Source organism: Chlorocebus sabaeus, chromosome 10, assembly GCF_047675955.1.
Source record: "Chlorocebus sabaeus isolate Y175 chromosome 10, mChlSab1.0.hap1, whole genome shotgun sequence".
NCBI lineage: Eukaryota > Metazoa > Chordata > Mammalia > Primates > Cercopithecidae > Chlorocebus > Chlorocebus sabaeus.
This window is the reverse complement of record NC_132913.1, coordinates 63,445,548-63,469,705: the sequence shown is the minus strand read 5'-3', so window position 1 is coordinate 63,469,705 and position 24,158 is coordinate 63,445,548. Positions and strand designations below refer to the sequence as shown.

The window sequence follows — 24,158 nt, the reverse complement described above, 5'->3', positions numbered from 1 at the left end:
TTCCCTGAAAGACACATGATATTTAAAGAAAAAAAAAATAAAAGCATGGAAGCTTTCTGACATCTGCTAAAAGACCTCTCTTCTTTAGTGGTTTGATAACTAATAACACATTTCTGCATGAATCCTCCAGTGAATACTGCTCTTGAAGAAGGCTCTGATTAGCAATTTGATCTGACCTAGTCCTAAACATTAGCTTGCATTCAATATCTAGTAAGCAATAGGATGTTGTTGTTTTTAATTTCTCTAAGACATTTCTCACTTGACACCCAGGATCTAAGTATTCATCAGCATGGTGTGAGTGCAGGTGTGTTTTTCCTAGGTTTTAGCTTTATATAGAACACTCACTTGGACCTGGTGAAGATACCAATACCTAACACACATTCCCATACAACTCTAATGATAAACCTATGAGGTAGATATCTTTATTGACTCTTTCACTGGTGAAACTGAAGTCCAGAAAGATTAAGTGGGTTGCTTAGGGCCACACAGTATATCAGTAGCAAAGCAGAAAATACAATGTAGACTGCAACTGAACTCAATAGATTCCTTGCAAAGCCTTCTCTTCTTCCTCCTCTATTCATTTTAGGGAATGACGTGACTCAGTCCTTCAAATCTAGATGTTAACATCCACAACTCCTCTTTTACTCATCCAGTTGATCACTAAGTCCTGTGAATTCTACCTCTAAATGTCTTTTCTCTTCACTCTTGTTACTTTAGTTCATGTCTCTGCTGTGTTGTTGCAGTCGCTTCCTATTTTGTTCTTCTTGCCTCCTACCTCTCCTTTCTCTAATCAGACACAGCATCCCTGAGCTAGCTTCAAAATACATAACTTCACATCCCAGCTTAAAACCTGTAGTGGCTCCCCACTCTCTACAGAGTACGTCCAGACTCCTTCACGTGAGCCCTGTGCAACCTCTCTTTTTAGCCAGAATGACCACACTCCAAAGTACTCTCCTTGTTCCGAGTCCAGACTTTGCTTTTTCCTCCTTCGTTCCTTTTGCATGAGTTGTCCTTTCTACCTGGTATGGCTTTCCCTTCTTGACCTGAAAAACGCTTATGCTTCAGGAGCCTGAATTCACCTCCTCTGAAACTATTTTTTTGACATTGTAGTACTATTAGTGGCTCCTTTTTTATTAGAGGAACATTTTGACCACACCTCTGTTATAGCACCTGTCATATTGTTTTAGGATTATTTCTCTTCCCCACTAGATTGAAGGGCACACACCAACAGTGACTCGTCTTTGTATCCCAGAGCCCAGCACAGTGTGCATAGGAGCTCTTTACTAGGAATTGGTGAAAGGCAAGGAGGAGAAACAGACTGAACCAAGGACAGCAGGACCAGTAGTTTCATTGCTCAGTGAGTTCAGGACACTGTGTGAGGCTTAATACTTCATCTTATATCTATCTGAAGCAAGACGATAGAACATTTTTCCAAGCAAGTTAATTTTCCACCCAAGAGGATGAAGGGAGAGAAGCCTGAAGGAAGAGAGGGCAAAGCTAAGGCTTTCTGTCCTTCAGGGACTCTTTCCTGTGGGCTGAGGTAACACATTTACTAACTTCAGAAACATTTCAGCTGATGTCCCCAAGCAAAAAAGGGTAACAGGGGAACTAGGCTGGAACTTTGTTAGGATTTACAAAGAGAACAGTATGACCACTCCAGAAGGGTTATAAAAGTTCTCCACCACTAACTCCACCAAACCTTCCTGCTGTAAACAGCTCTAATTCTAGTGACTACCCTCAGAAACTTTCTGTCTATCCCTTTAGGGTGTTCTTAAAATAAGCCGGAAAGAACAGAGGTAAAAATACTGGAGTGTTTCCTCCACACTGGAAAGGAGAGGTGAGTCATATCATTGTGATTGGTGTTTTAAGTATATTTTATTGTTATGTTAAATGGCATTCAAGTTTAGCTTCAAGTTCAACAGCAGTCTTAGCCTACTTCCTCCCACACAAATACTCCTGCCAGTAAATAGGCACTCTTAAATAAAACAGTGCCTGCGAGAACCTTCTGACCCATTGAAATTAGTCTTGCCCTGCCCTCTGAGGTGGATTCGTTCCTCTCTAGGTGTAGAGCGGTATTTAAGGGTGACACTCGGGCACGCAGGAAGTGTGGCAGGGGGCGGGGAATGCAGGGTCACTGTAGGTCAGGGACAGATGTGGGTGCAAGCGCGTTGGGAGGGCCCTGGGCTCCCTGGGAAGTCCGAGGGCAGGCGGCAGGGCTGGCAGGTGGCAGTGCTGGCCCCCGACGTGAGGCGGTGACGGCGGGCCCTGTGCCCAGGCCCTGCGCTGTGGACCACTGTCCTGGCTGCGCAGCTCCCCAGCAGGCGCCGGGCTCAGGTCGCGCCTTCAGTTAGCGCTCAGCCTGCGCGCCTGCCTCTCCTCCGCTGCGGTTGTTGGTCGGATCCCAGCTGGCCCAGACATGCTCTGAAGTAGGAGGAACCGCTGTCGAGCGAAGAGTGCACACCGGGTGATTGATGAACTCTTAATAGAACTAACCTCTCCCGCCCCCCACCCTAGACACACACAGAGAAATCCTCCACCCCAGCCCCTTCTCCAGTCCTCCTCGCGGGCGAGAGGGGATGCGGCCGCCAGCCGGTAGGGTGATTAACTCACCGTCTGTCTTTGCAAAAGTGCTCCAGGTGGATCAGGAGCACCCGCCCACCCCTCCCGCAGCCTGGCCGCTCGCGGAGGCGCGGAGAGCGCGGAGCGAGCGCGCGCGCACGTCACATGGCGGCGCGGACCTTTGTGCCGCGCGCCGGCCAGACCGCCCAAGAGGCGGCGGCTATTGTTCCCCGCCGGGGCCCGGGGCGCCCTGAAACGGGGTCCACGCCAACCCCCTCCCCAGCGTGTCCTCAGGTCCGAGGACGGGTGGGGCTTCCATTGTGTGTTCTCTGGAAGGGGCTGGGATGGCATCGTTGCTGCCGCAAGGGGTAACCGAGGGGGGTTGAGGGAAGATGGTACCAGCTCCCTAGAGCTCAACTCACCAGACCTACTCTTCGGCTCGGCCCTTGCAGAGGAGGTGGAGAGGGGTATGGTATTTGTAGGGCAGCGCTGTAAACAATGGAGCCATCAAAAGGCATTCTACCAGCCTCCTCACCAACCACGCACATTCCTGGCCCAACAAGCCCTCCTGGCCTGGTTTTGAGCCCTGCTTCCCAGGTAAAAACACTCTGTACCAGAACTCTCCATGTATTCTGGTTTAAATTAGGATTTAAATTCTTCTGGCCCTTACTAACATTAAAACACAGCTTTTATGATTCTCCAGATAGTCTTTCCTTAAAATAATCCAGGAACCAATCAGGACATTTTGCCCAAGATCTAGGACAGGAAGACTCATGCAGTAACTCCTGCCTTACAGATCTGGGGGCCCTTCACCTGCCTCTGCTACTGCAAATGATTGGATATTCATCTGCCTTGGCTTTTCCCTCATGTGTGGAAATAATTTTATTCACTCTGTTTCATGCTGGACCTGGCCTGAAAATGGGCCCTTATGTTGTGTTTGCACTTTCCAACTTGCCAAGGTAGGTGTGAAACCTGAGGGAAGTTTTTAGGAATAGGCTTTAGGCCAGGTACTTAGTCCATTTGTTCCTAACCTTGGACTCCAAAGATAAGGGCATTTGTAGCTGGAGTGGAAAACAAGGGAACATGAGAACTAAGATTTCGTCCTCTGTGATGGTACTCATCATTCACTATCCTTCTTCTCCAGCATCACCAGTGCAGAGAGTGCAGAATATGTACCCAATTTTTTTTTTTTTTTTTTTTTTTGAGATAGAGTTTCACTCTTGTTGCCCAGGCTGGAGTGCAATGGTGTGATCTCAGCTCACTGCAACCTTGCCTCCCAGGTACAAACGATTCTCCTGTCTCAGCCTCCCAATATACCCAACCTTTCTCCTTCCTATCCAGGCCTTCTGCAAGAGAGATCTAAGAACCAGCCCTCAAAGATAGTAATATGGGCTTAGCTAGTGACAACCCAGTCTCAGCTCCCTGTGCCCAAAATGTCTAGGAATAGGGCCACTCACCCAAGCCCTACATATATACTCTCTCTGGGAAGTTGCAGTGCCTTGAAGTGATCAGGCCATAGGCCTGTGAAGACTGGGGTCGTCCATGTCCCTTCCTGCCTGCTCACAAACTTCTGTTCTTCCTATTCTTTTCTTTCAGTTTCTGAAAGAAGGACCAAAGTAATGCCAAGAACTCCCAGATGAAGAGGACTTTCCTTAGACCTGTAACAGATTCACTACTTGACTTCAGAGGGAAGTTTCAGCTAATTCTCAGGAAAAGGTCAAAACAGGCCTCTGACTGTCCCTCCAATACTGAAGGTATAAACAAGCTTCTGGCTCCCCCAGGTCAAGCAGAGGAACACTTTTGATTAGAATGAAGGGTTACTTCTTTGTTATTCAAACACACACCCACACACATCCTCTTTAGTCTCCCTAATGAAAAACCTCAACAGATGGAGAGCCTGAGCTCCCAAGTCCTCAGGCTGAGAAGATGCGCACTTCACTCAAGGGCCAGTGGGCTGGTACAGACTAGGGAAGGGAAAAGGGACAAAGGCTGCTAGTATAGGTAATCACTATCTTTTAATACTCCTAACACACAGAAATTCGAAAAATCTTGTTCAGCAAGGTTAGCAGCCTCTGGAGCCTCAGAAACTAATTTGGCTGATGTGTCTCTGATAGGGAGCTTGGGGCTGAACCAAGGGGAAACGTTCTCCTCCTGTATTCTCTCCTCTCTCTCATTTGAAAGCCTGTACAAAGAAATGGTACAAATGGATGGTTAACTTAATGATTCCATCAGAGGCAGATTTTTCTCTGTCAGGTCCCTGGATGAGGTACAGATCTGAAAGCCAGGAGGCAGAATATGTACTTAATTGCCCTTTCTGACCAGCTTACCAGTGGCCAGGACTACTCTCCAGGCCTTGCTGCTGCCACTTCCTCATTCTCCCTGGCTAGTTCAGCTGGGTCTCAGCACTTCAACTCCTGGTGGGATCCTGGGTTTTTCTTGGTTGCAGGGAAAGCTCTCACTGTCTGCATCTCCTTCCCCACCCCCACCTTCTGTTTTGCAGCTGGCCATTCTGGCTGCCTCACAGCTCTTCTGCCTTAATTCACATTTGATTGCCTGGACAGAACTACCAAGAATGTCCAGACGACTGCCACCCCTCACCCATGGGCCTGAGATCCTGCCCTGATGCCTTTCTTCAGACCCCAGGAGGACCCACAGTCTCCCTGATCCCCACCTTCCCCAGAGTGGTCTCTATAGGAAAAAAGCAGAGCTAGCTAAGGCCTGAGACAGAGCCATTTCTTCCCCTTGGGCAAACGAGGTAGACCCTCCCAGAGACCAATGCCGGAGAGGCCCGGCCCCGATCACCCTTTATATGGCCTCCCCCATCACGGAACCCGTGGGAAAACCTGGCACACAATGGCGCGGCTGCTCCGGGCACCCTCAACCCAGCGCCCTACGGCAAGGCCTGAAGCAGCCTGGTGGTCTTGGTGCGCTCCCTTTGCCCTCCCCCTAACCCTCCGCGAGCACCCGTCCCGGGAGAGAGACCCTGGCTAGGGTGGAAGTTGCCTCCCGAAAAGGGCGCTGTTGCTGAGGCTTCCCCTCCCCCATTCTCTTGTTTTTCTGCTTCTGAGACTCGGAAGGGAGGCGGCAGGCGCCTCCACAGCCGATAGAGCAGCTATTGTGACCTTCCCTTGCAGAGCGGGAACCCAGCCGAGTGTGTACCGCCGGCGGTGGCGGGGGAGGAGGCGACTGTGTGTGCAAACCTCAGTCGCAGAGGGGGTGGCACTGGGAAATAAAGGTTTGCAACCTCAGGCACTTGGGCCCTTCAGAAGGCGTTTGGTTGTGTTTAGACTCGGGTGCTTTCTAACACTAATTGCAGGCTCAAAAGGAGCGGAATTTATAGCGAAGGCCAAGGCGGCTTGTTTATAATTTATGAAGTTTTAAATGGCTGTGCCGCGGGCCCCAACTTTCTCCTGGGCTGGCAGCCGCGCGGAAACGAGCCCTCCCACGGCTCGCCGCCCACCCCCACCCACGCCCCTCAGATAAGTCGCACGCCAATGACAGGAACAGATCCGAGCCATCCTTAGAAGTCTCGGGAACCTCCAAAGGTGAGAGAAGGTGGCAGATTTGGTCCAAGCCCTCACCCCACTCGAGAGGAGGGCATCAGGGAAGGCTGCGGCTGCCCAGAGAGGAAGCCCCCGATCCCACACTTCCTTGGAGCCTGAGTGTGAGAGGAAGCTGATGTCAGCCGGGCTAGACACCGTTTAAAGTCTAATCCATGAAACCCTAAGCCGCAAATGACACTTGGGGCTTTGCAGACACCCGCAGACTCAGCAGATACTCCTGCGGTAACACACTGTGCTGGAAAACGCCTGGAGCCATGATACATTATGTATTTTTATTATTATTTATGGTAGGAAGAGGAGATGAGGGAAAATCGGGCTGAATCTAAGCAGCCTGACAATTCAACTATTTAATATTTAGCCAGTTAAGAAAGGTGGTTGTAATCTCTGCAAGGCAGTGAGCTCTTCTTTGATTTCGCTAATTGCTTAAAAAATAATTTCTTACAAGACAATTAGAAATTCTGCCTATGGATGCAAATTTCATAGAAAACAATGTTAAGCCTTGAAAGTGGGTAAAATATGCCTTCGATTGAAGTCATTTATTCTGTTGATACACTTCTACAACATATATATTTTAAACCTGCTCAGACAGAGTAAAATTTAGCAAAAGGATATCCCCTCCCACCCTCAAATCTAACATGCCATTTTAAAAACAGCACAAAGGAACAAGGAAACTAAATATTATTTTGAGCCATCATTACTTAGTGAAATACAAACATCCAAATAGAAACGATTGTTGTTCCACCAGAAGATTAGAAGTTAAATTATTTCCACACAATAGGAATTTCACCTTGTGTCATCGGGGATGTAGTAGGAGTTGCATTATTTGTCAAACCAAATAGAGATGCGTGGGCTGACTTTGCTGAAATACAAAAGAATTGAACCTTATCAGAAGGCGTTTTCTAAGTGGCCCCTCCCATAGAAGCAGGGAAGTTGTCCACCCCTAGCAGAAGCCATATTATTTACAAAATGGTTATAAATCCTTGAAGACATTTTTGCCCATTTTGTACAAAGTAACAGGAGTAAACAAGGTGTTTATACTTATTATGTTTCATTAATGAAACTTTTATTACTTTACATCATGGGGAATGTTTGTTTTCTTTAGAAATGAACTAATGATCACTACAAAGGAAGAATTCATGACAGCATTTCCTAGAGAAAAAGCTTAGGTGCGCGTCTCCAAATGATGGTTTCTTTTTCTACACCTTAGCTTTTTCATAGCTCAATTCTTCTTACAACTTCTCTTGTGTTTTTTCTTTGATTGTCAGTTTTCTTTCAAAGTTTATTTTTTGTTACTTAATGCAGAAAAGTGAGCTCTGGCCTCCCCAGTGTAAAAGTCAATTGTGTCTAGAAAGAGGGCAGTAAAAACAGCAAAGCAGGCGCTGCTTTCAAAAAGCCCTGTCCAAATCATCCTGCCCAGAACCTCTTTAGGTTTGCATCCTCATTTCCCCCTCCCCTAATTTCAATAGCTGGAAAGTAATCAAGTATCCCCAGAACCAATTTATGCACTAGACTCCAAATAAATAATTTTTTCAAAGTGTCAGTCTGTTTTGGGGCCTTCCATGGGGATTGTGCGAGATAAAGGCATAGTGATCTGCTTGCAAGTGTGCGTGATTAACACAGATACACTTCCGACTGAGAAATTTTTTTATTCTAAATATTTGTTCCAATAGTACCAGACAATTTGAAATCAATAAGCTGTGGTGAGGGCTGTGATTTTTGAGAAATGACCAACGTGTGTTGTGCCACGCCACCGGGCTTCCTGACTCTACCCATGAAGGACAGTTTTCGGTCTTAATGCTTTACATCAACTACAAACACCAGCCACGGTTACGACTGTTCAAAACTACTCTCTCAACTAGTTCAGACCAAAGGGGACTAAGGAGGTAAAATGTGGCCCCCACGGCCTGGAAGCGAATTTCTAAGATCGGCTGGAGAAATCTACAAATATACACATAAATACATTCAGACAAGGATAAATAATCAGGGAAACGAAATGACTCGCTTCAAATAATAAATACAGATAGTTTAGTCCGATGCAATCCTTACAGGACAGGAAGGAGAATATAAATTAAGATCTCCGAAACTAAGCTAGACGTGGGCCAGGCCCAAGACTCTCCAAGCTCTGGTCCCTCTGCAGGGCACGCCGCCGATGGGTCTCAGACTTACCTTTGGGACACCATTACCAGATTAGAGTCCCTCGGTCCGCAGTATGTGGCACTGTCAGGTTTACAGGGAAGGATCCTTGCGGCTGATTTATGGCGAGTCACCCAAAGGAAGACGTCCATGCAGGGGAGGCTCGGTCGCCTGCGCCTCCACTGCTGGAGGCCTGAGACCCGGGAGGCGGAGGCAGGGCAAGAGCGGGAAAGTGGGTTCCCGAACTGCCCCGCGGGCCCCGCCCGCCACCCCACCACTACAGCAAGAGAGGTAATTGCGCCGCGAGTTCAGGCCGGCGGCGGCAGCTACAGATGCGTCAGTTTGGGAGCCTCTGGCAGTCGTCCCTGAGACGAGTGGTGGGCGGAAAGATCTGTGTAGGTGGGATGAGGGTCGCACGGTCCATGGTGATGGTTGCCTGGAATCTGCGCGGCGCAACTGTAGTCCACACTTGCCGACGACGGGTGCGAGAGGTGGCCCAGGTTGAAGACAGGCCCGGACGCGGGCGCCATGGACTCGACGAAGTTGCCGCCCACGTACACCGGGCTGCCCTGCAGGTTGGCGCTGGCAAAACCGCCGCCGTTGCTCGCCATGGGATGAGGCTCGAACTCCGGCGCCGCGTAGCGCTTCTGTTGTGGCAGGCAGCTGCTGAGCGGCGCCGTGTAGGCGGCCAGGCCGTACATATTGGGCTGTGATTTGGCGAAAGCAGGCGGCGAGGGCGCGTCGTAGGCCAGGCCGGGCACTGGCGGCAGCTGGCCGGAGTAGGCCACGTGGCCAGCGGCGCCGCCGAGCGGTGGGCTGCGCTCAGGTGACTGGCCAGCCGGCGAGTGCAGGATGCCCTTGGCCTTCTGGTCCTTCTTGTACTTCATGCGCCGGTTCTGGAACCAGATCTTGATCTGGCGTTCCGTGAGATTCAGTAGGTTGGCCATCTCCACGCGGCGCGGCCGGCACAAGTAGCGATTGAAGTGGAATTCCTTTTCCAATTCCACCAGCTGCGCGCTGGTGTATGCCGTGCGTACCCGCTTGGATGCTGGGCCTGGCGGGCTCTTGTCCTCGCAGCTCTCTCCTGGGCAGGGAAGGAGAGAGGGAGGGCGCTGAGCGAGTGGGTGGGGACCCTCAGGACTGGAGAGGGGTGCTTCCCTGGTTCTCTTTTCCTCCTCCCTCCCCCCACCTCCAATCCTGGCTGGGGTGGGGAGGTATTATTTGAGAGGTATGATTCCAAGGGGGAATTCACCTACCTACCAACCCCCTACTAGGCCTACCTATCAGTCGCACCTGAAACCCCCATCAACCTTCTGAGATCCGGTTCACTCTGCCCACCCTCTCCCCTGCAGCCTAGTCCATCATCCCATACCCACCCAAAGGCCATGAAAGAGTTTAATGAGAGACCAGGGACAGCTGGTAAGGCCTCCCCCTGTCAAAGAAGGGCCAGACTCCTTTGAACACTCCTCCCAGCCTCTGCTGCCAGGGGTGGAGTGTGGAGAAGGAAAGGAGGAGGAAATAGTTCCAGCCTGCCTTGCTTAGGAGCTGGCTCCTGGGCAAAGCCCCCCACCAACCCCCAGCAAAGTATGGGGATGGAGATCTTGGCACCCCACTGCAGCCCAACTGCTCCCAAAGCCAGGGAGGTGACAAACCAAAAAATAAAAAATAAAAAAATAAAAACCAACCAACCAAATAAACAAGCAAAAACACTGCCTGGGTGTTTTCGGGAGTCCAAGGCCAGGCTGGAAGCGTTTTGAGTATTCACAGTGCTAGAAGCAGCAGCCTCAACACTGGCTTTTACTACCCTGCCACCTCTCAGCTGCTTGTCCACTCCCTCCCAGGGAAGACAAATGGATTTCTCCTGGGAGGGAGGGCCTGAGCCTGCAGCTGAGGAAGGAGGGGCAGGAGAAGGAGGTTGCAGGCAGGAGAATACCTTCCCCCTAGGAGCAGCAGCCCCAGAAAGCATCAGGCAAACCAGATCCCTGATAACAAGCCACACCCCAGGCCCCAAACTTGCCCTGGACCTGGAAGCAAGTTCATCTACCTGAAGATAAACCACATCAGATACCACAAGGTCAGAAAATTTCAGGAACCAAGCAGTCTAAGCAGAGAGAAGGAATGGCCCTCAGAGCTCCTGGCCATGCCTATCTTCTACAAGATAGGGTGGACCTAGAGAAGGCCCCAACTGGAGGGTCTCCCTTTCCAGTTAGAGAAATCCAAGGCTGTTATTTCTTCCAGAATATCCTCTCCTACTAGGACAGGCACCTCCCCATTATGGATTTGCTGGAGTGGGAGAACTGGGCCAAGGTGGGCCAAATAGAGATTCGTGGTTATGCTTAGCAGCCCTTAAAGCCAGACTGGTTGGATTCAAACTTTGCAGTTTCATGATCTTGGGCAAGTTGCCTGTCCTCTCTAACAGTTTTCTTATCTGTAAAATGGGGATGTTATCATATACCTACCTCAAAAACTTCTTTGAAAAATTAAATTAGATGATGCTTAGAAAGTACTTAGTATAGTACTTTCTAAGACTTTAGTTTTTATGAGTTTAAGGGAATGAGATTCATGTGATATGGGCTATATAACCACCTAGTCTTGGGGATTGTAATACCTATCTTCAAATCTTGAAGAGCTGTTGGGTGGAAGAGGGAACAGAGTTATAATTAGCAGCCCAGGAAAACAGACATGCCCATATAAGGAAGCACTCTCTATTAATAGCTATAAGACCTGTCCACCAATAGCACCAGCAGCCTGGAATGGAAGGGAGCACCCTGTCACTGCAAGGTCATGACCCCAATCAGGAACACTAAAAAAAAGAACATTTGGACATAAGTAGGAATTTAGACATATAACCTCCAAGGTTGCATTTCCAGCCCTGACTAGGCTTCCTTGGGTCAATCTGGAGGGGGCTTGGTCTGGGGGTGAGCCACCTCAGGGAGCTACCTGCAGTGGCACAGCTGTTCTTCTGCTTGGAGTTCTGTCGAGACTCTTTCATCCAGGGGAAGATCTGCTTGCTGATGGTGGCTGAGGAGCTAGAAGCATTGGGCCCACCTTTGGGCTTCTTGGCAGGCACTCCACCTCCAGGATTGGTGGGTGAAGATGGGGGCAGGGTCGGTGGTGGAGGAGGGGGTTGTGGTGGCTGCTGCTCTGAGTTCAGACCAGGAGGCTGGCTGCCACCACCTCCACCCTGGCTATTCCCAGTGCCAGGCCGCATGCAGCTGCCATTGAGTTCAGCTCCTTTGTGGGCTGGGGCTCTCAGAGGGGCAGAGCTCTGGATGGAGCAGGCAGAACCTGGATAGTCAGTGTCCAGGGAGTTGGCAGCAGCCGGGGGTGGGTAGGGCTGGTGGGGGTTGCTGTAGCCATAAGGGTCAGTGGTTTTGCTGTAGCCATAGCCTCCAAACAGTCCTGGGTTTTCATAGTAAGCAGCCTTCTGCATTGTGCACTCAGGAAGCTCCAGGGCCTGTTGACCCTGCTCAAATAACATTGACTACCACTGTATTCTTCACTGCCACCTCCAATGTCTGCTAAATCCTGAGAGAGCTGGGCCAGCCCCCAGGCTCCAGGTGACCTGTCAGAAGAAAAGCAAGAGGCCCCAGAGGGAGTGTCATTGGCAAGACCAGTCAATATAAAAGGACTAGCCCATGCTCTTTGCTTCCCACCCACTTCATGGTGGGGAGACAGGCAAGGTGCTGGATCTGAGTTTATTATTTATTTATTAGCACAGTGTCTTGCTTGTTGCCCAGGCTGGAGTGCAGTGGCTTGAACGTGGCTCACTGCAGCCTCAATTTACTGGGCTTAAGCGATTCTCCCACTTTAGCCTGGTGTTAATAACTATTTCAGAGTATTTCAAAGTCTCAGCTACTCTGCAGTATTAATAGCTATTTCAGAGTATTTCAGAGTCCCAGCTACTCTGCAGTAGCTACAGGAGCACACCACGTCTGGCTACATGCCTTAGTTTTTTGTTTTGTTTTGTTTTGTTTTAGATGGAATTTCACTCTTGTTGTCCAGGCTGGAGTGCAGTGTCATGATCTCATCTTACTGCAACCTACGCCTCCTGGGTTCAAGTGATTCTCCTGCCTCAGCCTCCTGAGTAGCTGGGATTACAGGCACCTGCCACCACACCTGGCTAATTTCTTATATTTTTAGTAGAGACAGGGTTTTGCCATGTTGGTCAGGTTGTTCTTGAACTCCTGACCTAAGGTGATCCACCTGCCTCCGCCTCCCTAAGTGCTGGGATTACAGGTGTGAGCCACTGCACCTGGCTCTTAGTTTTTTTTTTGAGATGGAGTCTCGCTCTGTTGCCCAGGCTGGAGTGCAGTGGCGTAATCTCGGCTCACTGCAAGCTCCGCCTCCCAGGTTCATGCCATTCTCCTGCCTCAGCCTCCCAGGTAGCTGGGACTACAGGCACCCGCCAGCACGCCCGGCTAATTTTTTGTATTTTTAGTAGAGACAGGGTTTCACCGTAGTTAGCCAGGATGGTCTCAATCTCCTGACCTCATGATCCACCCATCTTGGCCTCCCAAAGTGCTGGAATTACAGGCATGAGCCACTGCATCTGGCAGATTTTATGAAGTTTAACTTATTTGAACCTCTGGAAAAATCAGAAGGAATTTTTCCTAAATGTAAGAAGAGTTTCCTTTTTAGCTCAACTCTAGCTGAGGGAAAGGGCTTCCCTCTACCTCCAGATACAATTTACTTTCTTCAAGATTGTCCATTTAGTCTTTTTTCTGTGCGGAAAAGCACTGATAGCCTCAGACATTTTGTTGGCTGATTCTCCCACTAAACTGTAAGCTCCTTGCAGGGAGGGACTGTGTCATTCGTCTGTATATTTCGGACATCCAGCACAGTGCCCTGCATGTAGTTAGTGCAATAAATGCTTATTGAATAGGTGAATTAATAAGTGGATCAATCAGTCAATCATTGGGTCAGCACAAAGTTTTGATGGGAAATGAAAGTCCTATAACATGCTCAGAACAGCCAGAACTTAAAAAAAAAAAGTGTCTCCCCCACCTTGTTTCAAAATCACAGCATCTTTCATGAAATCATCCAGATAGTCCACTTAGCAATGACAGGGTGAAAATCAGCTGAGTTAGCTCTATGAATCAGCAGTGTAAAATCTATAATGTAGAAACTAGGGGATAAAAACCAACAGGAGGACTTGCAGACTTCCAGACTCATTTTGAGGCTAGAAAATGTTTCTTCTCTTTCATCTACATTTTTCTAGACCTTTTACTTTTGACCTCCCACTACTTTTAAATGGATACCACTGAAAATGGGCAAAGAGATCTAGAATTTGAAATGCATGGAACATGGGTGAATGGAGAATGCTTTATAACTTTATTATTTTTGCCTTGGATCTATTGTATAAATAGATATTATTATTGACATCTGCTCTGGATAATCTATTCTACCCCACCTCCCACCCAAACCACAACCAATGAGAGAACCTTTCATGACATGATGAATGGACCCAGAATTAGAAGAAGAAAAAAAAGCTAAGAAAAATTCTACCCCTTTTGTATTCCCTTCTTGATGGGGGTTTCCCTTCTCACCCTCCCTCCCTACTTCTTCTGAAAGGCTCCTAAAGAGTTAAAGTATAACTAATACCATTCAATCACTTTGTCTGTTTGATAAAGAAAACTCATAGGTCAGCTCCCTGGTCTCAATTCTTTATCTGTCTTTCAGGCAACTTTCCTTCCTAGAAACTTCCTGGTTCCCATCCTGGTCATCGTGATGGACCACATCATCTAGACAGCTTATGTGACCTAGTGGATTTGACCACAGGTACCAAAATGATTCACTAGTTTTCCCTCCACCTTCACCAAAGAGCCTAACCCAATTTTTAAAATTATTCTAAATAGTCTTTGGTAGGTAGTGTTGTTGCCCTTTTTTTATTTTGGTTTTAGAATATAAGTGAGTATGCCATTTGTCTTGATGAGGAACAGGCTCTTAATACCAAGATATTATGTTGTAGAAATTGTTTCCATTATTGTTCTTAAATGTATGTAGGTAGGATATCTACTTAACAAAGCAGGACTTAATCTTTCTTTTGATTAATTTTGTATATCATACTCTGTTAACAGTTACTGGGTGTCAAATGGACAGCTAAGTCTTCATTCTGTGACTAATATTTACATATGTTTGCCCCCTGCTAAAAAAAAAAAAAGAGGCACTCTGAATTTGGTTGTGTTTCAGGCTTTTCTGGTATCCTGCTTTCAGTCTTAACCCTCTGGAGCCTAATGGTGAGACACTCAGACCACCAGAACTTGCTGCTGCTCTGTCATTCCATTTACAACTGTGGAAGCAAAACATCCCCCCTCCTGCCTCCCAAGTTGACAAAGTTGATATAGATAGGTGAACCAGTCACGTTAAAATAGCTTATTTAGGAACTGACCAGTTCTTCTGGGACAGATGGCTTTATATATATATTTGCTCCTATGGCATATTCCTAGAAAAAGTTCTGTGTACAGACCTCAAAAGTACAAATATTGGGCAGCTTCCTGAAAAATCAGTCTGTTTTCCTGTTTACACTGTCTTAAGAAATTTCCCACTCAATGACAATCCACCACCTTAATGTCCATTTCCCCAAAAGCAAGAGCCAGTGGTGGTGCTGTCCTTACTGGAAATGGCTTTGCAGCCCCCCAAAAATGCAGCTTCCCAAAAGTGATCCCTCTTAAAACAAAACCTGAGAATATAGTTACAAAACTGGTAAAAAGGCTTATTTCTTTTCAAAAATCCCTACTCCTTGTGAACTCTGCTTGAACCTAAAAAGCAGGAACGGGTCATAAATCACTTGGACAATGGTCAACTGTTCAGTGGCTCATCTTTTCGATCACCCCCTCACCCTTTTTTTAAAGCCTTTCTTTTCTCGCCCTTTGGTACCTTTGCTCATTTGGGCTCCAAGACCCAAATGCCTTGGGGTGAAGATGAGCCAGTGTTGGGGGAGGGATGGTCGAGCAGGACTTCGCATTTCTTCCAAGTCCTCAGCTGCCCTTTCCTCTCCCTCCTCCTCACCTCCACCCTCTAACCCAGGGAACTGGCCAGGGCAGCCTCGCCAAAATCCGCCGGCGCCATCCCCTGCTCCTCCTGGGAAAGGGGTGCCAAATAGGTCTGGCTCGCCCTTTCTTGCGGTGCTGGGAAGTTGCCCAACTCAGCTTGGAGGCCCAACCGCAGGCCGGGAATACAGGGCAAAACGGTCTCCCGCCGGAAGGAAGGTATACTCTGAGCCACCACCACCCGCTTCCCCGGCACCGCCGGTCCGCCGCAACCACTGCGTCTCCGAAGCAGCCGAGCCCTGATACTTGCTCACTGCACTTAATTCTACCAGAGATCAATACCTAATATGATACCAAATAAATAAAAGGCGCTCACAGCGACCAGGGGACGGGGTTATTAAGCAGCTGGAGCTCTCACGGTGCATATCAATGCACCTGTCATTGTGGTTTGTAGCAAAATTTATGACTGCGACCACGGCAGCAGTAAACGCTTCAGTAAGGAATGAAAAGAAAAACACTTCCCAAGGCCCGGCACTTTTCAGAAGTGGAAAGCAGGCTCCGCGTAGGAGGCAGCACAGCAAAAGAATTCCCTACTCCGCACTTTTCCCGCTCTTGCACCCTGCGAGCAGCAGGATTATATAAAGTGACCTGCGGCCTGCCTCTGCTAGCAGCTCTGCTCGGCGGCCGGAGGCGGGACGAACATGCGCACCCTTGCCGGGGACCAAAAATCTGCTGCCCGTCGTGACCTCGGACGCCGGGAGGCTAGTCTGACTCGCGGAGGCCGGCTTGGGGCTCGCTAGTACGCCCGCCCGTGGCAGTGGAAAAGCTGAGGGGGCTTGGGAAGGGCGGGGGCGCCAGGCACCAGGCTGTGACTAGCGCTGCAATCGTTGTAAATCACGGATGGGTAGAGTCAGCCCATCCAAGTTGAAAGAGAGGGGGAAGGAGATGGAGGTTGCGGTCAGTTTCTCTCAAAATCCGCTAGTGCTCGAGCTGGTCTTGGCGTCTCTCCCCGTTTTGCCTAACAGGGTCAGAAGCCCACAGATCTCTTTCTGGCGGCCAACACTTTTGCTGAGCATCCCCACGAGTTCACTGGAACCGAGCAACGATTCTTCCTTTCCTGTTGGCTTTGCCACTTCGGGATTCGAAACCACTGGTTTTCGGGTTTGCTCGAAAGGGGACTTCTTTGCTTTCTGCCCAAGTTCTCCCATCTCTAAGCTTGAGTCTCTTTTGCTCTATAAGAAGCCCTGGACGCGCCTTCTAAATCACTCTTATTTAGCCCAGATAACTCAATACTGTAATGCACCCTGTATTTAAGGCACTGGGCTTGCCCCATTAAAGCGCCATAAATTTGAAGACCAATGATCGGTTTTCATGTAATGGGTGGCAGTTCGTACTGAAATGACCCACTTCAAAGCTGCCCTTTGTTCTATGTCTTGATGTATGAATTTTGAGATGGCCACCTTGAGTTGCAGGACAGATGGAAATGTAGTGGAAATTATTTTTTAAATGATGCCCACTCACCACAATTATGTATGTGTGTGTTTTCTTGAATTTTGTCTTTATCTCTTTTTTTTGTAGGCTCTTCAGGTTTCTTTTGATATCTGTGGAGGCGAATCTGGAACAAAATGGAAAACTCTCAGTAGCAGCCGGTTCTTGCTTACAAACACTTACATGTTGAAGGGTTTTTCCCACTTGAAGTATGTCATAGTCAATGTGATTATTGTATGTGGTACCCGTGACCATCCAGACGCCTTCTCCCCAGCAGAAAGCAGACTCAGTTGGCTCCTGGGGAGCGAGGGCCCCTTTAACGCCAAAATCCATGGCTGGACGGGGGAGGGGAAGGCCCGGACCTGAGGGAAGCACCAGACCCTCTAGCCAGGTGGGTCAGAGGTGCCGGGAAGCCAGTCTGCTCTCCTTCTGCCCCCACCAAATTCTAAATGCTCCTCCAGGTCCCAATCCCGGAAGCCAAACACCCTTCTAGGGGCAGAAGAGAGAGACTGTGCAGAATTAAGGTGGGGGTTTGGCAGGGGAGGCTGCAGACTAGGACACCAGGAAGGAAGATAAATAGGGTGGATCTTGGTCAGGGGCTGCTCTACAGAGCCTCAGTGAAGAAGACCTGGGCGCTAATTCTTTGTTTATACATTAAATATCTCATATGCTTTCCCTGAGTTTATTCATTCCGGTAAGTACCCACCACACTTTTGGCCCTGGGCTGCCCACTTCTGGGTCAGGATCAGACTGCAAATCGCCTAAGAAACAAATATCCTTTCCACCCCCACCCAAAGCCACAGACCAAGCTCCCCCACCACTGTCACCGCTCAGCGGGTGCCACCCCCGTCAGGTGAAAGGAGAGAGACAGAGTCCCCCTCTTGCATCTGCCCTGTGCAATTTGTCGACTCAGTAGTTTGCGAACACTAAACTACACCCGGGAAAGCCTCACACAAAGCGTTCCCGGCGCTTCTAAAGACTAGAGCGCGCAGCCATAAGCCTTTGAAGTGACCTTTGGCTTGCACCGCAATAACTCACCCCGTAATGAACACCCAACAGAAGCGCCTCGAAGAGATCCCAGCCCGGTAGGGCTCCTAACTTCGCGCCGCAGCTTCAGCTTCCCAGCCGGCCTGGACCCAGGGAGAAACGCCACTTGCCTGCCCCCCTCCCCCAAGCACTCTTGGCTGGGCCGGGCCCTGAGGGTGGTGCGAGGTACCAGGGCTCTCAAGCCAGCTGGTCCTGAAGCTGCTTTATATAATACATTCACGTGGGCGGACGTCAACTTTCGCCGCTTGATTATTTTTTATTTATTTATTTTTTAAAAAGAGTTCTTTAGAAGTGGGAGCATCCCCTCAAAAGAAGAGCTAAGTTGGGAGGTCACCTGGGGCCGCCATCCCCTTATGCCTCTAGCTAGATTTTCTTTTTCCAGCCGCGGAGGAACAGGGTAAGTTTGCGCCTCGGGATTCCTGGGTGCGTGGTGCGCTTTGAGCTCTTGGCGTAAGAAGCTTGGGAAGAGAAAGGAAAGAGGACCCCAAGTTGACCAAAGTTGGACCACTAGAAAAGCCTTTAGCACCTTCTCCCACGCTCCCTACCCTGCCCACCCACCATCCCACGCGAGTCCAACTTTGGCTCCTTGTTTGCCCAGATTCTCATCCTTAACCGGGCTGGGTTTGGGCCACCAGCACTCGTGCCCTTTCTGGAGCCAAAAACGGGGAGAGCAGGAGGGAGCTGTTTCCGCAAGCTGTCAAGGAAGAGCTGAGTCCAGGCAGCCCCAACCCTACACCTCATTCCTCAGCAGCACCCTAGGAAAACTCTTTAGGATAGGGCCAGCATGGAGCCTTGGTAGGGATTATTGAAATTTTCGGGGGAAGTTATAAGTGAGTGCTCCATGGGGCCAAATGAAATGCTACTCGCGGTAATTGGATTCAGCTGACTAAGCTGGCAGGCGCGCAGCTTCAAGGCAGCTAGCAAAGAAAAATGTCCAGCGACTTTTAAGTTCTGATGAAGCCAAGCGCAGGCGATTGACAAAACAACTTTACTGCTCTCCTATGATGGTGAAGCCCCTGGAAGTCGGTTCCTGCTGGGGCCTGTCCCAACCTAAGCTAAGGGAATGCTCCTTGCTTTTGAGGTTCCTTCCCCATAAGAGGTCTGGTTGGGTCTGGCCCAGTGGCATTACCATGAGCATAGAACCACTCGCTGGAGCTCATGGAGCTGCTCACTCCGTCCCTGGACCGAAAAGACCCGGGATGGGTTGTCTTCTCCTCTCCCAACCAGCAGCCACAGAGGCCAAGTAAACAAAAGGAGAGATGGGATTCAGGAACCAATATACGATTTAGCTTTCATTCAGGGCTCTTTGGGGAGGAGAACCCAGAACCCTAAACCTTTTCTCTGACACTATGGTAATCAAAAGCCTAGATTGGTAAAGGGAAGTGTGGAGGAACCTCCCAAACTCTTCTGGGTAGTTTGGGGGTTCTCTCAAATTTTGGGGAGAAAAGCTCAGTAGCATTTTAATCTCCCAAGAAAAAATTAAGCCAACAGCAAGTGGTAAAGACTGTGTGTAGAGCTTGCTACCTGAACAATGCAGGGAGCTGGCTGCCTACCGAGTTTATTTTAAATACATATAAATCAACCCGCCTGCACCCAGCCCGGCAGCTCAAGACACAGAATTAATATGACGCTCCATCTTACTTTGGCAGTGACAGTGTAAAAAAGTTTTAATTTCTTTTTCAGCCCATTCTCCTAACTGCACATTTAGCCCCCAAATATTTCCTCCAGCCCCAATCCCCTCACCCGTATCCCCTTCTTAAACTGCTACTACCACCCCCAATGCTGCCGGCCACCCTCCAAGCCTGGCAAGGTAGCATCTTCCTAACCCTTTGGTAGGCGGGGAACGTCCCCACAAAGCGCGCCTTGTTACGATTAATCACCGTCCTCGATGTATATGTAGCAGTGTATCTAGGTCTACGCGGGCTGCCTCACCAATTGGCAATAATCAAGATCACAGATTACACAAAATAAATCATATTTAGTATCCCGCTCAGGGCAGCAAGCAGCCCCGTGCCCAAAGATTTCCATTTTGTCATGCAATTGCTTACCTGGATCCCAATTTATCATAAACCTGGTGTTCTCGGCCTCAGAGTGGGCGCCAGTGGGGGGCAGAGCTAGCCTTCCCCCTTTGTCTGCAGACAGCACTGTCCCAACCCTGGTCTCGCGCGCTCGCAGACACTGCCATATACTCGAGCACACGGAATTCCCGGTAGAACGGAACCAGGCTGAGGTTCAACTACCAATAAACGCAGGAGGAACGAGTTCGTAGTCCCCGAGCTGGCTTCGCCTGCGCTGCGCGCCCATCGGTCCGCCCGCCCGCCCGCCGGTCCGCTCCCGGGCCCAGAGAGGCAGCCACCCGCGCCCCCACCCACTCCTGGGTTTCTGCCCAGCCCTCCCAGGCCCCCCAGAGCTTGGGATTTGTTTTGCTTGCGGAACGTGGTCGTTTCTGGATTTGGAGAGAGCCCCGGAAACCCCCTCGGAGTCGGGAAATACAGACGCTGCCTTCAAATGCAAGCATATTTGTTCACGTGACCCCGAGGGAAGATTGTACTGATTGAAGCTGAAACTTTCACGCCAGCCAGCCCCGGAGCGCAGCCAGGCCTGGGGGCTGGAAGGAAGGGCGCAGGACGCTTGGGACCTGGGCCCCATTCCTAGGGCAGACGCAGATGGGTGTGGGGAGGAAGGAAAGAACTCATTCTCGCAGCTCGGGGTGACTCAGTCCTGGCCTGGCCGCCCTCAGTGGGTTGGGGGCGTTGAGAGTCTCTCCCCACAACGACCTCTGACCCTGGCTGGGCCTTCTGCCAGACTGGCCCGGGAGTTGGAAATTTTAGAAGCTTCCTCTCTTAGAAGCGTCTCTGCAGACGGCCGTGGAGCAGCAGAGGCTGAGGGTACCCCTAGCTTCCCGGGCCCGCGGAGTACTCCGCAGCCGCATGCACCCTGGCAAGGCGGCCTCCCCGCAGCCGAGGTCGACGCCAAAGCCCTGCTCTCCTCCTCCCAGGGCGAGGACCCGCTCCGGCCCTAAGGTGGAAACCGCGGCTCTCAGCACTGGCCAGTCACCTCAGAAAACCCTGCCACCACCACCACTCCGTGGCTCGTTCTGCGGACTCAGCAGCCGAGGCACCGCCACTTCTGAGACAGAAAAGGCGCGTAGCAGGCGGCCCAGACCCAAAGCGACCTCCCCTCCCTGACCCCTGAGCACCCCAACCTGGTCCTTCGAGGCCTGGAGCCGCCTAGGCGCTGAGCCACTGCCCGCCGTGATCTGTGCGACTCCAGATCTGGGCAGGACCCGCAGATCCCATAGGCCCAGCGATCGCCAAGCCGCGACTTCCCGCTTCCTGCGGCGCCTCCAGGAAGGCGAGGAGGACAGCGGAATGAGTCCTGGCTGGGCTAACCTGGGGGACAATGAAACTTATATTTTAGAAATATTAAATCAAGACAGATTCCCACCACTCTCCGAGTGGCTGATGGGAACAGTTGTGAATGTGGGAAAAAGAATTAAGCGTGCCAGAGCCAGCAGCGGACCTCCTGGCCTGTAATGAGCGCCCAAGACCCTCCCCCAGCCGGACCCGCACTCGGGAATCCGGCACCACGGGGAACTCTCCACCCTATCCCTGAAGTCTTGGTTTCGTTGCCAGCTCTGCTCAGCGGCATCAGGCACAGTGAAATGCTCTGTTGCTGATTGCAGGGTCTGAGACCGGTGAAAGCGCAGCCATAGACGAGCCCGGGAGGAGTGGGTAAGGTCCACCGCATCCCCACTCCAGAGGCGCAGGAATGTCCCGGAGGCCCGAGCCCCCAGAACCTTCCACGAGCCCATCCTTTTGTTCACCTGGCCGGGCCTGGCCAGAGGCCCACTCGGGGCGTCTCTCGAAGCCGGATCGTGGGTGACCCCAGCCCACCCCCACCCGGAGGACCCCGCCCCAGTCTCTTGCCAGAGGCCAAGCCGACGGTCAGCAGCAAGTGTTAATACCCAGTCAAAGAGGGGGGCTACTTTGCGGGAATTTGTCTCCAGGAAAGGATCTAAGCCTTCTTCAATCGGAGCATATGTTCATAGAGCAATAAACCGGAAAGATTTACAGTCCTCGCCCGGCCCCCAACAGTCTCGCACCCTTTCAGGAATTACTTACGATGATTTATCACACCAACCCGGGCAATTGTCACACTGATAAAATAGCCCGGGCCGGTGCCCGCCAAGCCGGGGCCTTGGGAGCCTGTTGGCTGCCGGGCTGACAGCAGGGCTGGGGAAGCTTTTTGTGGGTTCCTTCCTGGGTCTACAAGGGGATATCTAGGTGGGTTGGAGTGAATGAGGGTGGGAGAGGAGACGATTCTCATTGAGAAAAATGCAAGCATCTCAGAGAAAGCACCCAGAATCTGCGCCCGAGTCACTCGCAAAGCACATAAACATTTGTCATCTTTGAATAATTGAATTAATGTGTTATTGTTTGAATGTATAATTCATAACGGGGGAAACTTTGTTTCTGTCCTGACGGGGAAATATACACACACCAAAAAAGAAATGAAAACACACACACACACACACACACACACACACAATTCCAAAACAACCACCACGCGCAGCCAGCCCCTGCTCGCTGAAATGATTCTGAAAGCCAATGGAGGCATCTCACAGCAGCAAGAGGGAAGGAGGCAAATGAAGAGGCGCCCGGGTCGGAGCTGCAAGCTGAAAGAAAAGAATGCCCGCTGCTGCCCCAGCCCAGGTCCCTGGCAAGCTGGGGGTGGGGTGGGACGGAGCGGCGTGGCTCTTAGGACACCCAATTTTCTTGCAGTGCCGTTGAAAAAAGGCAGAAACGGGAGCGAACAGAGAAACAGCCTTCTGCAGCCCGCCCTGGCCTCTCCCCCATCATCCTTTCCCCAGGCTTCCAGTCGCCCCGGGGTCTCCCAGTCGGGCTGCAGGGACTTTTCCTCGCGTTTATTTTAGCTCTTCCAAAATAGAAATAAAAAATTCAAACACAAAAACAAAGGGGAAAGAAGAGGAAACTCGCTGGGGTTACAGAGGCAGCAGAGCTTGGGTGGGGAGAGAGGAGCCGGGGAGAAGCAACTCGGAAATCATTATCTGTTGGTTAAAATCTGCCTGGGGTAAAATTTCAACTCGATTTTATAGCCTTCTATTATGACGCAAAGAAAAATTTACGACCCTCGCTTGAAAAGAGGGCCAGGGCCTTTTCTCACTGGTTTAAGAATAGGCGGCAGATGCCGTGACAGCGACCATTGTTCCCGGTAGACACAGGCGACCGGGCAACCTCAGCCCGCGTGCGCCAGGCGCGTCCCCCAGCCGGGCCGGTTTTTTACAACTCCTGTTGTCTTGGAGCAGCCCGCTTGCACCTCGCGCCTCACCCCTCGCCCCCTGGCACCCTAGCACCTCGCACACACACCCACTCCCTGTTTCTGTCTGTCTCTCCCTCTCTCACACACACAAGCGCGCGCGCGGACGCACGCACACTCACACACACACTCGGCCGCTCTCAGTAATTTTTCATAAGTGCAAAGCTTTGCTGAACCAAAGGTCACCATCCAAGCCACTAACAACTTCTCGCCGGCGCGCAGTTCCAAATCAGGAAGCAAAGGGAACTATTTGTCAGCGGCCGTGACAGCTAAGTTCATTAAGGATTTAAATCTGATGAAATAAAAGTTGCCAAAATATTTACCTGCGGCCGCGCTCCCGCGCCCGCCGGGGGCCGGGGGTGGAGGGCCGGGGGCACCGCGCGGCCCCCCTGGGCGGGTGATATTCTTGGGATCCCTGCACTTTCCAAGTCGGAGAGAGCCCTTTGCGTGGCAGATTAATGACGACTCCTTGTTTCTTAAGAGACGTGCTGAATTAATTATTTCGCCAATCACGTGGTCGGGACTTGTAGAAATCTATTCTTATCATCTTCCTCGCACTTAGAAAATTCTCCGGGTTATGAAAGGCCCTCCCCCGGCTGCCAGCGAGCCCCCGGCCGCCCAACCCGGCGCGGGGGGCAGGGAGTGCTCCCCAACATGGCGGGCAGGCGGGCGGGAAGCGCCGTCTGCCGAGGGTCCCGATTTACTGTACTGTATACTCAGCGGGCTGTGCTATGGACGCGCTTCCTCCTCATCCCTGCCTGCGATTCAATACACACAGCGTTATTGATGTATTGGTGGGCACGGGAGGAGCCATTAACCAGAAGACGGGCAGAGGACAATCATAAAATGTGTCTGAATATTTAAAACTTCTGCCTGTGCACTTATAAATACACATGTCCACGCGTCTGGGGCGAGCCCTTCCATGTATTAAGGACACATGTCTGATTTTATGCATTCTACTCATTTCCTGTCTGGAACAAGCACCCCATCTATTTTGGGACTCCTGTCTTGGCCCCTTCTTCAAGGCGAGGCCAAG

The 24,158-nt window shown here is 50.6% G+C and overlaps 1 protein-coding gene across 4 annotated transcripts in view; it reads right to left on the bottom strand.

The window, feature by feature from the left end:
- Positions 1-6,086: 6,086 nt before the first annotated feature.
- The window catches only part of HOXD3 (homeobox D3), a 38,047-nt gene continuing 19,975 nt past the window's right edge, over positions 6,087-24,158 (bottom strand). For 2 of the 4 annotated variants that reach the window (XM_007965432.3, XM_073019833.1), the window contains exons 2-4: positions 16,769-16,862; positions 11,196-11,820; positions 6,087-9,339 (exon numbers count right to left, since the gene is read on the bottom strand). In XM_007965432.3, coding sequence (XP_007963623.1) covers positions 8,582-9,339; positions 11,196-11,736 — 1,299 coding nt within the window. In that variant the 5' untranslated portion in view covers positions 11,737-11,820; positions 16,769-16,862 and the 3' untranslated portion in view covers positions 6,087-8,581. The remainder of the gene's footprint in view (positions 9,340-11,195; positions 11,821-16,768; positions 16,863-24,158) is intronic. The other 2 variants (XR_490992.3, XM_038001900.2) reach the window with 2 other exon arrangements.